This window comes from Balaenoptera acutorostrata, chromosome 7 (assembly GCF_949987535.1).
Source record: "Balaenoptera acutorostrata chromosome 7, mBalAcu1.1, whole genome shotgun sequence".
Lineage (NCBI taxonomy): Eukaryota > Metazoa > Chordata > Mammalia > Artiodactyla > Balaenopteridae > Balaenoptera > Balaenoptera acutorostrata.
The window spans coordinates 20,933,841-20,945,962 of record NC_080070.1 but is presented as its reverse complement, the minus strand read 5'-3'; the positions used below and the strand labels follow the sequence as shown (position 1 = coordinate 20,945,962).

The following is a 12,122-nucleotide window of genomic DNA, read 5'->3' as shown; positions in this document are numbered from 1 at the left end:
TAACAAGGAGATGAGTATAATAGGCAAACATAATTTAATGGGGAGCGGGGGAGACTTATTCTTAAGAAAATAAATAAAATAAAGCAAGGTTTACTCCTGTATCTGTAGAGATCAAGCATACTGAACGAACAGCCCTGACTCTGAAATGAAGTTTTCAAATTCTAATATGAAAATATGATTATGGATAGGGTTAGAAATCACAGGTTTCTTAAGACTGTGATTAAATTGAAGAAACTTATTTTACCTGGGACAAATTACAGTTAGAAGTTGGGTATTCCCAATATTTTGGACATTTTTTTTCCTAATTAAAATTAGGAAATTAGGGTATTTTAAGATTAGCATTTCAAAAATGTACTGATCTTAGGTGTTCACATTGTAGTAAAATTGTATATATACCTGGCTAACTATTACCCAGAAAAACAAATATTCTCAATAGCTCAGAAAGTTCACGTGTGTCCATTTTAATCAAGTCCACCTCTATCCTCATCAACTACTTTCTGATTTCTATCAATATAGACTAATTTTTCCTATTTTTGAACTCCACATAAATGGAATCACACAATGGGTACTGTTTTGTGTCTGGCTTCTTTTTGCTTAACATAATGTTTCTGAGATTCAGCCATGTTGTTTCATGAATAGTTTATTTTTTTTAAACTGCTAAACTCACCGATGACCATATGGGTAGTTTCTACTTTTTGACTACTATGAATAAACCTCATATGAACGTGTGTACAAATCTTTCTGTGGATGTATATTTTCTTTGCTCTTGGGTAAATACCCAGATCTGGAATTCCTGGGTCATAGAGTAAATGTATGCTTAAATTTATAAGAAACCACCAAACTTCTTCCAAAGTGACTTTGCTCTTTTATACCCCCCCAACAGTAAAGCAGAAGAATTCTGGTTTCTTCACATCCTTGCAAACAATTAGTATTGTCAGTCTTTTTGATTTTCATCATTCCAGTGGTTTTAATTTGCAATTCCCTGATAGCTAATGATGTTATTAGCACTTTTCATGTGCTAATTGGCCATTCTTATATCTTCCTTTGAAGGGTCTGTTCAAGTCTTTTGCCCATTTTTTTTGGCACTTTATTTTTTTTATAAATTTACTTATTTTATTTATTTTTGGCTGTGTTGGGTCCTCGCTGCTGGGTGTGGGCTTTCTCCAGTTGCGGCAAGCGGGGGCCACTCTCCATTGTGGTGCACGGGCCTCTCATTGCGGTGGCCTCTCTTGTTGCGGAGCACGGGCTCTAGGCACGCGGGCTTCAGTAGTTGTGGCACACGGGCTCAGTAGTTGTGGCTCGCGGACTCTAGAGCGCTGGCTCAGTAGTTGTGGCACACGGGCTTAGTTGCTCCGCGGCATGTGGGATCCTCCCGGACCAGGGATCGAACCCGTGTGCCCTGCACTGGCAGGCGGATTCCCAACCACTGCGCCACCAAGGAAGCCCTGCCCATTTTTTTTAAACATCTTTATTGGAGTATAATTGCTTTACAGTGTTGTGTTAGTTTCTGCTGTATAACGAAGTGAATCAGCTATATGTATACGTATATCCCCATATCCCCTCCCTCTTGCGTCTCCCTCCCACCTTCCCTATCCCACCCCTCTAGGCGGCCGCAAAGCACCAAGCTGATCTCCCTGTGCCGTGCAGCTGCTTCCCACTAGCTGCCCATTTTTTTAATTTTCTAAATGGTGTCTTAAGATGAGCAGAACCTTTTAATCATGATAAGGTCCAAATGTATCAATTTTTGTATTTTGTTTGCTTACATCTTAAGAAAAATGAAAAGAGCCAGAAATAGGAATCCTTGATAGACTGACACCATGAGAGATGATTTGGAAATTATAAATTCAAATGAGCAATGGGAAGACACATTCAAGTACGATTATCCTGAAAGTTCTGGTTTCAATTTTAGTACCATGGTTTTACCCCAGACATAGTGGCAACCCTAAGTTAATTATCTGGTTGAGAGCAGGGAGGGTTAATAACATTTGGAATAGGCTTCCCAAACCATGGAGTGATGAAACAAGTAGGTATCACCATATGGTGGAGCCTATACAACTTCCCAGAGACTATCCTGAGAGCTATCACTTTTATGCATAGGTAACTTCTTTGATATAATTTTTACCATACTTAAGGCCCTAGATGGTTAAACTTTGCAAATCTGACACAAGGAAACAATTAAAAATCTACATCCTACAAGTCTTCCTGGACATTTTAAGAAGTGGCAGGTCAGTCAGATGGTAATTAACTCTAATTGGCCCCCCTACAAGCTTCGATGCTTTCTATCTGTAGCTGAGTGGCACTCAAAAACCAAAATAACTTTCTCATCTATGAAAACATCAAAGGAAATTTTTAAAAAATTATTTCCAACTGGATCCTTTAAAAAGTAAATGAACTCTTGCTGGAATCAGCAAGAGGAAAAAACTTAGTAATCCCAGTTAGAAGTACCTTTGGGGAACTATGAGCTGTGTAGATAATTACTCAAATAAGCAAGGATCAATAAATTCTAAAATACCATGCACCCTAGAACTCAAAACGTTCTTGTTTAAGTATTATGATACAAAGAAAGAAACAAGCTATCATTTTGGCAGAAACTTCATTTATCTAACTAATAGTGTGCAATTAATATTTCATATAACCATGTAGGGTAATGCTGGATTCTTAATGGATCGTATTGATTAAGGAAGAAAGTTCAATGTTAATGTTCCTGTAGGGGAAAACAGAACGATTTGTTATCCCACACAGAACAAGTCATGAATTCAGGAGTTTATGGCCACTAACCTAAGGGCTGCAACAAGACTGATTTTGATAATTTACATGAAACACATAAATAGATTACATTAAAGGAAAGAAGATGCCCAGAGCAACCCAAACAAACCCCAGCTGTCACCGCTGAGACAGGGGAGAGGATTCCAGGTCATGGATTTAAGGTAGGGTGTGGCCAATCTGGCCTCAGTGGCTGGTATCACCACTTGAGGTTCCTTCACATACTGTGTTGAAGTGATAAGGAAGTTTCCACTGTGACCCTCTTGACCTTGAGACTAACTGCACATGTTTATGCAACGGCAGCAGTTTGTGTTCTATTTTGTGAAACAGATAATACTGTCTTACGGCTTACATCCCTGTCCTGCCCTTTTAGTCCTATATTCCAATCAACTTTGCCACCCTGCCCTGCCCCCTTCTGCACACACCTCTGGACCGAGTGGAATGCTGTGAGCAGCAGTCAAGAGTCAACAGTTCATGCTGTTTTACAAGGTGGCTGCACCCGTTTGCATTCCCACCAGCAGAGAGAGAGAGAGAGAGAGAGAGAGAGAGTGTGTGTGAGTGGCGGGGGGTGTGTGTGTGTCCCCTTCTCCTCCGCACACTCTCCAGAATTTGTTACTTGTGGACTTTTTGATGATGTCCATTCTGGCCAGCGTGGGTGGCTTTGATTTGCATTTCTCTTGATGGTTGGCAATGTTGAGCATCTTTTCACGTGCCTGTTGGCTGTCTTCTTCGGAGAGGGGTCTGTTTGGGTCTTCTGCCCATTTTCTGATTGGGTTGTTTTCTTGTTGTTGGGCTGTATGACCTGTTTGTGTGTTTTAGAGATGGAGCCCTTGTTGGTCGCATCATTTGTGAGTGTTTTCTCCCATTCCAAGGGCTGTCTTTTCATTTTGTTTGTGGTTTCCTTGGCTGTACAGGAGCTTGTGAGTTTGACTGGGTTCCATTTGTTTGTTTTTGCTTTTGTTTCTATTGCTTTGGGAGACTGACCTAGGAAAGTGTTGCTACGATTTATGTCGTAGGCTGTTCTGCCTGTGTTCTCTTCTAGGAGTGTTATGGTGTCATGTCTTAACATAATATAAACAACAAACAACCCTACACTTCTAAATAGGCAATTATAACCAAGTGTATGCAGAAATGATACAGGTGGAAACCTAACTCACAAGTGGTGTTAATGTTTCTTGGCATTTACTTCTGTTACCTTAGAGAATAAGTATGTAGACTAAGGCTAGAGCTCCAACTTAAAGAAATAAGAAGAAACTAACTAGACAGATCTGATTAGGAGGGCTTTAATTTTAAAGGGGGGGAAAGGCACTAATTGCCTAAGGTTTCCTTACAAATCTAACCAATTCTACCTGCCCATCGTAAGAAATACCGTCGGGCTTCCCTGGTGGCACAGTGGTTGAGAATCTGCCTGCCAACGCAGGGGACACGGGTTCCAGCCCTGGTCTGGGAAGATCCCGCGAACCGCGCAGCAACTGGGCCCGTGAGCCACAACTGCTGAGCCTGCGCGTCTGGAGTCTGTGCTCCGCAACGGGAGAGTCCGCGACAGTGAGAGGCCCGTGCACTGCGATGAAGAGTGGCCCCCGCTCGCCGCAATCAGAGAAAGCCCTCGCACAGAAACGAAGACCCAACACAGCCAAAAATAAATAAATAAATAAAATAAAAATTTATTAAAAAGAAATACTGTCAAATAGTGGTGTGTTCCAAAGCAGGTCTCACTTGCCTTGGAACTAATTTGTTGCTTTGCGGGATGTGGGGGAAGAGAATGACACACACAGCTTCTTAGTTTGAGAGGCGGCAGGCTGCTCTCCACATATCCCCTGATGAAGTACAAAAGGGGCTGCCATACAATACACAACGTAACTATAAGGTCAGCTGGTGTCTTACAACTAAATAAAACTACTTAGGTCCATTTTTTAGATGAAGATCAATGACAACTTTTTTTTTTCTTTTTCAACTTTTAAACCTTCTCAGCTTGAATGCCCTAAAGAGAGTGGCAGTTAAAATTTACATTTTACAAATGGAAGAGACAAGTCAAAGGTGGAATAAATAACCTGCCTGAGGAACTGGGTGTTCTAAATAACTGAGACTCTGTTTCAGCCAGATGGGTATTTGCTATTGGACAAACTCTAGTGGGTACATGAAATACTGTGGAAGTTGACATAGGTGAGTTGATGCTTAAAAAACAAAAACAACAAACAACCCTATACAACAAACAACCCTATACTGCTAACTAGGCAATTATAACCAAGTGTATGCAGAAGGAGTACAGGTATATTTACTTTTTCTAGAATTTAGCCTCTTCAATTGCTAAGTCTCTTACTGAATAATCAAGACGTTGCTTGGCTCTAAGGACCGTAGGGAATAAAATGTCACCACTGCAGCTGCTATATTTCCTGCTCACAGCCCTTCAAATTAAAAAAAGGGGGGAAAAGGCCCAATACAAACGCAGAATTTAATTAGTTAGTAAAAACCCCAATCCTTGCTCGAAGCCCTGTTCTTCCTGTAATATCCCATTCTTTTCTTCTTATGTAAACTTTTCATTAGGGAGAAGACATTTTTATAATACAATAACTCGAGTTCTACTGTAACTGCTGGTAACATAACTCCTGCATTAGAAAAGCCAGCATGTTCAAGTAATGTTGTTTTAATACAATTTGTGTTCAGCAGAAACCAAGTCAACTTGGTCATTGAGAATTTGATCAATGTGAATTAGTGTCTTACTGAGATAAACCATTTGATCATTTAGAAACTGATCAACGAGAATCAGAGATAAAACATTTATCATGTACATTTGGTATATCAGAGCCATTCACGCAGCACTAAAGTAGGTTATAAGCAGACAACGATAAGTGTTAGAGACAATGTGCAGGGAAACTGTCAGCTGCAGATACAAATACATGTCTGACAGTATATAATTTTAATCCTTTTGATAAGGCAAGTTACGCAATGAGGCAGCTGGAGTCACTGAAAAATTATAGGAGCTAAGCTTTGGAAAACCTGGAAAGAAGCACAGCAATGCTGAAACACTGCAAACTTTGGAAATAAGTTTTAATTAAAAGTTTAAGCAGAAGGGTAAGTAACATAAATTTACTCGGCTAAACTTCTATAAGAGTTTTAAGACTATTAATCAGAGTAGTAAACTTTGTACCTGCAGGACAATTAGTTCTATTAATCTAATATTTCCAAATTGAAGTCACATTGACATTCAAGCGCACTGGCTTATGCATCTAACAAAATTATAAATTTGCCAGTCAAAACCTTATTTAATTATTTTACAGCCAATTAAGCAGGATCTTTAAACACTGTTGCTTAAAACTGTCCATAATCCACATGTGTAATTACAGAGAACATGAGAAACACCTGCTGATACCACTGGCGTGTCATCCTGAGCTTCACTAACTCATTCGTAGTGTAGCTATTAAAATCACACACCCTAAAGAGAAACTAAACAGCACTGCCAGTCAAAGTGAAACCCTAATAAAACCAAGAATATTTTAAAGAGAAAGAATTTTACACTGAAGCAAACCTTTGACTATATAGTGATACTTTAAAAAGCCATTTTATCTGTAAGAGTTTTGCATAGCATTCCACAGATACTCTACAATCACCTAAACTCCTTCCACAGGGTAACTAATCTTTTAATACATTACAAGGATAACCCAGGCTTCTTCCGTGAGCCTAAATTTATAAGTCAGGTTTCAACAACTTCGTTCAAGGATAAAAGTGAAAACCCCTTCTAACGTCTGGCACACAAAGGAGCATTACCAGTATTCACATCCAATTGCACAGAACCATACTCCTTTACGAGTGCTTCATCTTTCAAAGATACTGAAGCCAAGTTGAAAAGTTACACCTCTAATAAAATCGGTCCAAAATATTTTTGATAGATCTATGTCACTTCCCATATATATTTTTATGGAAGGTAGAACTGGCCACTTCATTATCTAAAGGAAAACATGGGAGTGAAAGATCAATCGTCTTTGAAATGCTTTCGTTTGATATTACATTGTCTTCACAAGGTTTACACTGCCTTTTGCTTTCCATTTGCTTGATGTTTGTTTTTATATTTTAAAAACAATCTGTGTGTACAAAACACTATGGTAACATTTCCTTTCTGTGGGTGTGGTATATTGACCCCAATCCACTGAAGGCAATTGGATTCTGACGCTGACTGAAAAACAGAGCCCCTGTGGCACTCTGTCCATACACCCCTTATTCTGTCTGTACATGCTGACAGCTCTGACACACATCCCTTTTGGGGCTGTCCTGTCATGAGAGCTTTATATGCTGTCTCCTGGCTGGACTGTAAGCCCCCCAAGGGTAAGAACTCTCCCTAATGTTCTTCCGGGAAGTTTTAACATCATCTAGATTTCGTTTGGAACCAGATACAAAAATCTCCCCTAGGGTGCATAGTTTCATAACATGAGTTGGACACGATAATAAAATAATAATATAATAATAATAATAATAAAATCTAATATTTATTGAGCATTTACTTTGTGCTAGACCTGTGCTAAGCACTATCAATATAACATTTAATATAACATTTTGCTTAATTAATTACCTACAGGTTAGAATATAAGGATTAATACTGAACATAATTTTCAGTAGCTGAGTTATAACATGGTACTACCGCCATATAACTAACTCAGAACTAACACCATAACTTGCTCTCTTTAACAGTTAAGAACGAAGGGTGATAAAGGTGATATGAAGTGCTTATAATGACTGTTTCAGTTGAGCTGGGAAAAGAAAAGGTATATCTTCTGAATAAAAGCTAGATGTAAAAAATATATGTATCACTGGATTTACCCAGTGATTTGGGTTTTATAGCCAAAATTTTAAAGCTATTTTTGGGGAAAAAGTTCTTGCAGGAAAATAAACAGCACATATTCTTGATCCCAAATCACTTAATTTCCATTGAAAAAAGAAATAGTAAGTTTTAATAATTTGATATTTATTAGGGATACAATTACCTCATCACAGTAGAACCAACTGTGGATTTTTAAAAAGCTTTGGGTTATTAAACTTCCATCTTATTCTTGCCCTCCTCTGACGAGCTCTAAGCGCCACACTGATAAGGCCCCACCTATCTCCTTCGTGGCTGTATATTCAGACTGCAGGGGAGGGCATGCTGCATAGAAGCACTGTGAATGAATGACGTGTTGATAAAATAGGGGGAAAAATTCCATTAAATCTAAAGTGTTTTACTGGTTTACCGCCAAACTATAAAGTGAGGGACTGAAGTGTGAGTTAATATTTAAGCCTCCCTAAAATAATTCCATTAGCTATCCTGCAGGATGCACCAATGTAACTGTTGTTCATCACATGTGGCCTCCAATGCTCAGAGCATTCTTTATTCTTTCTCTTTACAGTGATTTTATGTGACCCCCTATCAGGTGTATAATAGTGCCCTTGAAATTGCAATTTAAAAAGCTTCCATCTCCTGTAACCAAGATGTACCCAAATGAATCCTTCCATCAGATAAAATTAACTAAATCCTCCTCAAAGTCCTTCAGAGTTTGTTGTCCAAGAGAAACTGCTGAGTTCAGCTCTGTCAGGCAATGGAAAGAATATAGTACTCTGCCTTGCAAAAGATTGAAGATGTCATGATTACATGAGGTGCTCAATTTTCTAAGGAGAAACAAAATTCCGTTGAGGAATCTCTGTGTCTTCAAAGATGGTAAACATCTCTTACGTCCAAAGCACTATCACTTCCTTGGTGTGACACTAATGAACTCAATGCAAATCAAAATACGATATTCTAGGAAGCTCAGGCTAGCAGGTAGTAGCTGAAAAAAATGACATCATGAAAGTCACTTTCTGAAAAAACTAGCTTTGAAATTCCTGGGTTTTTGTTTGCACTGGAGTTAGCCAAACTGCAAAGTCTGAGGGCAGGGTCCCCAAGACTGTCCTCACTTCTAGTGTCATCTGCAAGTTCAAGGGGTTCCCAAACCACCCTAAGCTTTGATAATTCGATAAAAGGACTCACAGAACTCACTAAAGCTATTAAACTCAGAGTGATGGCTTATTATGGGAAATGATACAGAGAATCAGCCAAAGGAAGAGAAACCAAAGTCTGAGAGGGTTCCAAATGCAATGTTCCCACTGTCCTCAGAATGCATTTCCCTCCTGGTATCAGTGTGTAGCAAATGCAGAGTAGTATCAACTAGAGACGCTCACCCAGACTTCAGTGTCCTGGGTTTCACGGGAGCCTCTTCACACATTCTTGCCTGACTCATTGCCCCTGCGGCTGAATTCAGTCTTTGGCACCGGGCTGATACCACATGTCACTAGGGGCCCATCATGAATAGTAAGACATTTCTTTCGCTTGGGAAATTCCAAGGGTTTAGAGGTTTGTCCCGGGAGCTAGGTACAAGGGCCAGAGCTCACTTTGGGAAAGGCCAAACTGTTTACTACACCAGATGAGAGAAGGATCTAATAAAGAATAATACCTTCTAAAGATAAAAGAGAATGACGCTGCCGAGGCTCTGCTTAAAACTAAGTCCACCCTACAGGTCCATGCTGTCTTGGAGAAGGTAAGTCCTCATGACTTTTACTTCTGTGCTCCATGCAGCCTCCCATTCTGTAGTAGGCTAGCCCAGGCTGAATGACATGGCAGCTGGGCATGGCTTCAGAAGAGATATTCTTTTCACCTAAGATCAGACTTCTCTCTCTATGAAATTCAGCTTCCACCAATTTTCCAATAAACTAAGCTCATATTTCTGTTTCTCCTTTATCCCTTCTATTCAAGTGTTACGGGCTGAACTGTGTCTCCCCCAAAATTCATATGTTGAAGTCCTAATGCCTGGTACTTCAGAAAGCAAATTTGGACAGAGGATTTTTAAACAGGTAAGTAAGTTAAAATGAAGTCATCAGGATGGGCCCTAATCCAATGTGATTTATAAGAGAAGGAGATTAGGACACAGATGCAGAGAGGGAAGACCATGCAAAGACAGCCATCTGCAAGCAAAGGAGAAAGGCCCCCGGAGAAACCAACCCTGCTTACACCTAGATCCTGAACTTCCAGCCTCCAGAATTGTGAGAAAACAAATTTCTGTTGTTTAAGCCAGTCAGTCTGTGGCAGTCCTAGCAAACTAGTACACCAATTAATCACTAATTCATGTCTAATCTCTCAGTGACTTTTGCATTCATCTCCTCCTTTTCTCTTTCCCTTATAGAGACATCTCATCTGGTATCTCTGGCTTTTTTTTTCCCCGCACGCCTCCAATCAAACCTCACATCAACTGTCAGACTAATTCCTAAAGGACAACAGAAATTGGAGTATTCACCTGGTCAAACACCTTCCAATGACTTCTGGCTAAATGAAGACCAACTTCTTAGCCCAGCAGCTAATGAACGACCCTACCAACCTTTCCAGCTGTATCTCGCACTAGTCTCTGTGAGTCAAACCACTGCTCTTAACTAGTTTGTCACCCACCAACTACTGAAGATGTTTTCTTTTTGAATAACTTTCCTTCCTGGCTATTCAATACTCTTCTTCAAGCCTCAACTAAAATACCATCTTCTTTACGATGACTTCATAGATCATTCTAGTCAGAATTGATCTCCTTTGATTTATCTTAAATTTTAGTTATTTGTATAGTTATCATCTTACAAGGAAGAAAGACCCAGGGTGCCAAGTCAAAGGTTCTCACAGTACAGAGACCAAAGGTTTAAAAAACATTGCTTTAACATTAATGGGAAGGATAAAAACCTAACTTTGAGAATACATATGTAGAGTGCCTTTTAAAATCCAGTCTATCCAATACCATATCTAAATTCTGAAGATAGCACATTAACCTTTAAGAATGAGATTTATGGCTCATTTTTAGAAGGCCTTTCCCAACTGCCCCTAAAGAGATAATTCACTAAGGAAGACTAGAGGTTTTTGTCTATTTAAATATACCTCAAACCATCTTTTTAAAAAATCTTTTTTTCAATCAACATTAAAATAACACCAATATCCATTACCACACAAACTGCACTATAGCAGAAAGTAACAACATTCTACCTTAGGGATTAATCATTTTATCAAATGTTTATAAACATGCCAAGGAAGGAGGTCAGAGCCCAACGCACTCTTTCAACTAAACCTGTCACAGCACCTTTCTGTGCTTCACTAATTTGCACAAGTGCAACTAACAGGGGTTACACAACAGAACTATTTATACACTCAGGAAAATTCTGAATGATGTTTTCTTACTTAATGTGAGCACTGGAAGCAAAGGGAAAGTACAGGGTTATGGGTTGCAGACACTTTGATCTATCAATTACAGAACATTCATTTAAACATTCCAAGGATTAACACAGGTAGCAATTTAACATCACCCTCATAATCAAGGGCAAGCTAAAGTCTGTGATTTAAATGCTTTCAAGGTACATGTGAAGAAATGAAAACAGCTTAAACGGGAGAAAGGCAGATACCCAAATTTGGACATGCCCATCATTTTATTATACACAAGTGAATGATTTCTGTGTTTCTATTAATAGAGACAGCAATTTAACATCACCTTCATAATCAACGGTATCCTACCTTATATAATATTCCAAATGAAAATTCTATCACCATTGCTTTCAATTTCCCCTGAGTTCATAAAACTGAGTTGCAACACACTGTCATCAAATGCCCATTCCTTGCATTTGAATTCCGCTATAGCAACATGGATCCAAACACATTTCCAAGTATTCCAGAGGGCTAACGTATCAAAGAGCAATAAAGGTGTATTTTCATCTTGTCAAGAAGGGTAAATAATGATAATACTATTAAAAACTTACTTGAACTTTGCTTCCACCTCCTCAGCAGCTTTCTGGTATTGCTCAGTGGTGACTCTGTAGAACTCTGAGCTCTGTGGATAAAGATCGATAGCAGAGTTTTCACTATCCAAGAGGACAAAATGTGTGCAAGACCTACGATTTCAAAAAATACATAAAATCTTGTGTCGGCCACTCAAGCAGTAGGAGAAAGATTTCTTGCATGGTAGCATGAATACTTACAAAATTACATGTAAAGCTACTCATTTAGTAACAGTATAGTTGTTGGTATACAGGCTGTAATTAAAGAGTAAATGTTCACAGTTGTAATTCATCATTATTTGATCCTTCTGAGAAAATTCCTAACACATTTTTGAAAGATTATTTTGATCTCCCTTATTTGGAATCCACCACTGCAAGATCAAAAGACACTTTGATTGAATATGATATTCACACACCATACTTACCTATTATTCCAGGGTTCTACCTAGGATATTAAAGGATCATTTCTTTTTACACAGTACATTTATCCTCAAGATGGATTCTTTATGGAGTAGAGTTTGTTCTATCATCTCCATATGACCACAAGAGCATCAACATTTATA

The 12,122-nt window shown here is 38.9% G+C and overlaps 1 protein-coding gene across 1 annotated transcript in view; it reads right to left on the bottom strand.

Moving 5' to 3' along the window:
* The window catches only part of CHCHD3 (coiled-coil-helix-coiled-coil-helix domain containing 3), a 288,008-nt gene that overhangs the window by 42,223 nt on the left and 233,663 nt on the right, over window positions 1-12,122 (bottom strand). The window contains exon 6 of the mRNA XM_007177141.3: window positions 11,542-11,612. Coding sequence (XP_007177203.1) covers window positions 11,542-11,612 — 71 coding nt within the window. The remainder of the gene's footprint in view (window positions 1-11,541; window positions 11,613-12,122) is intronic.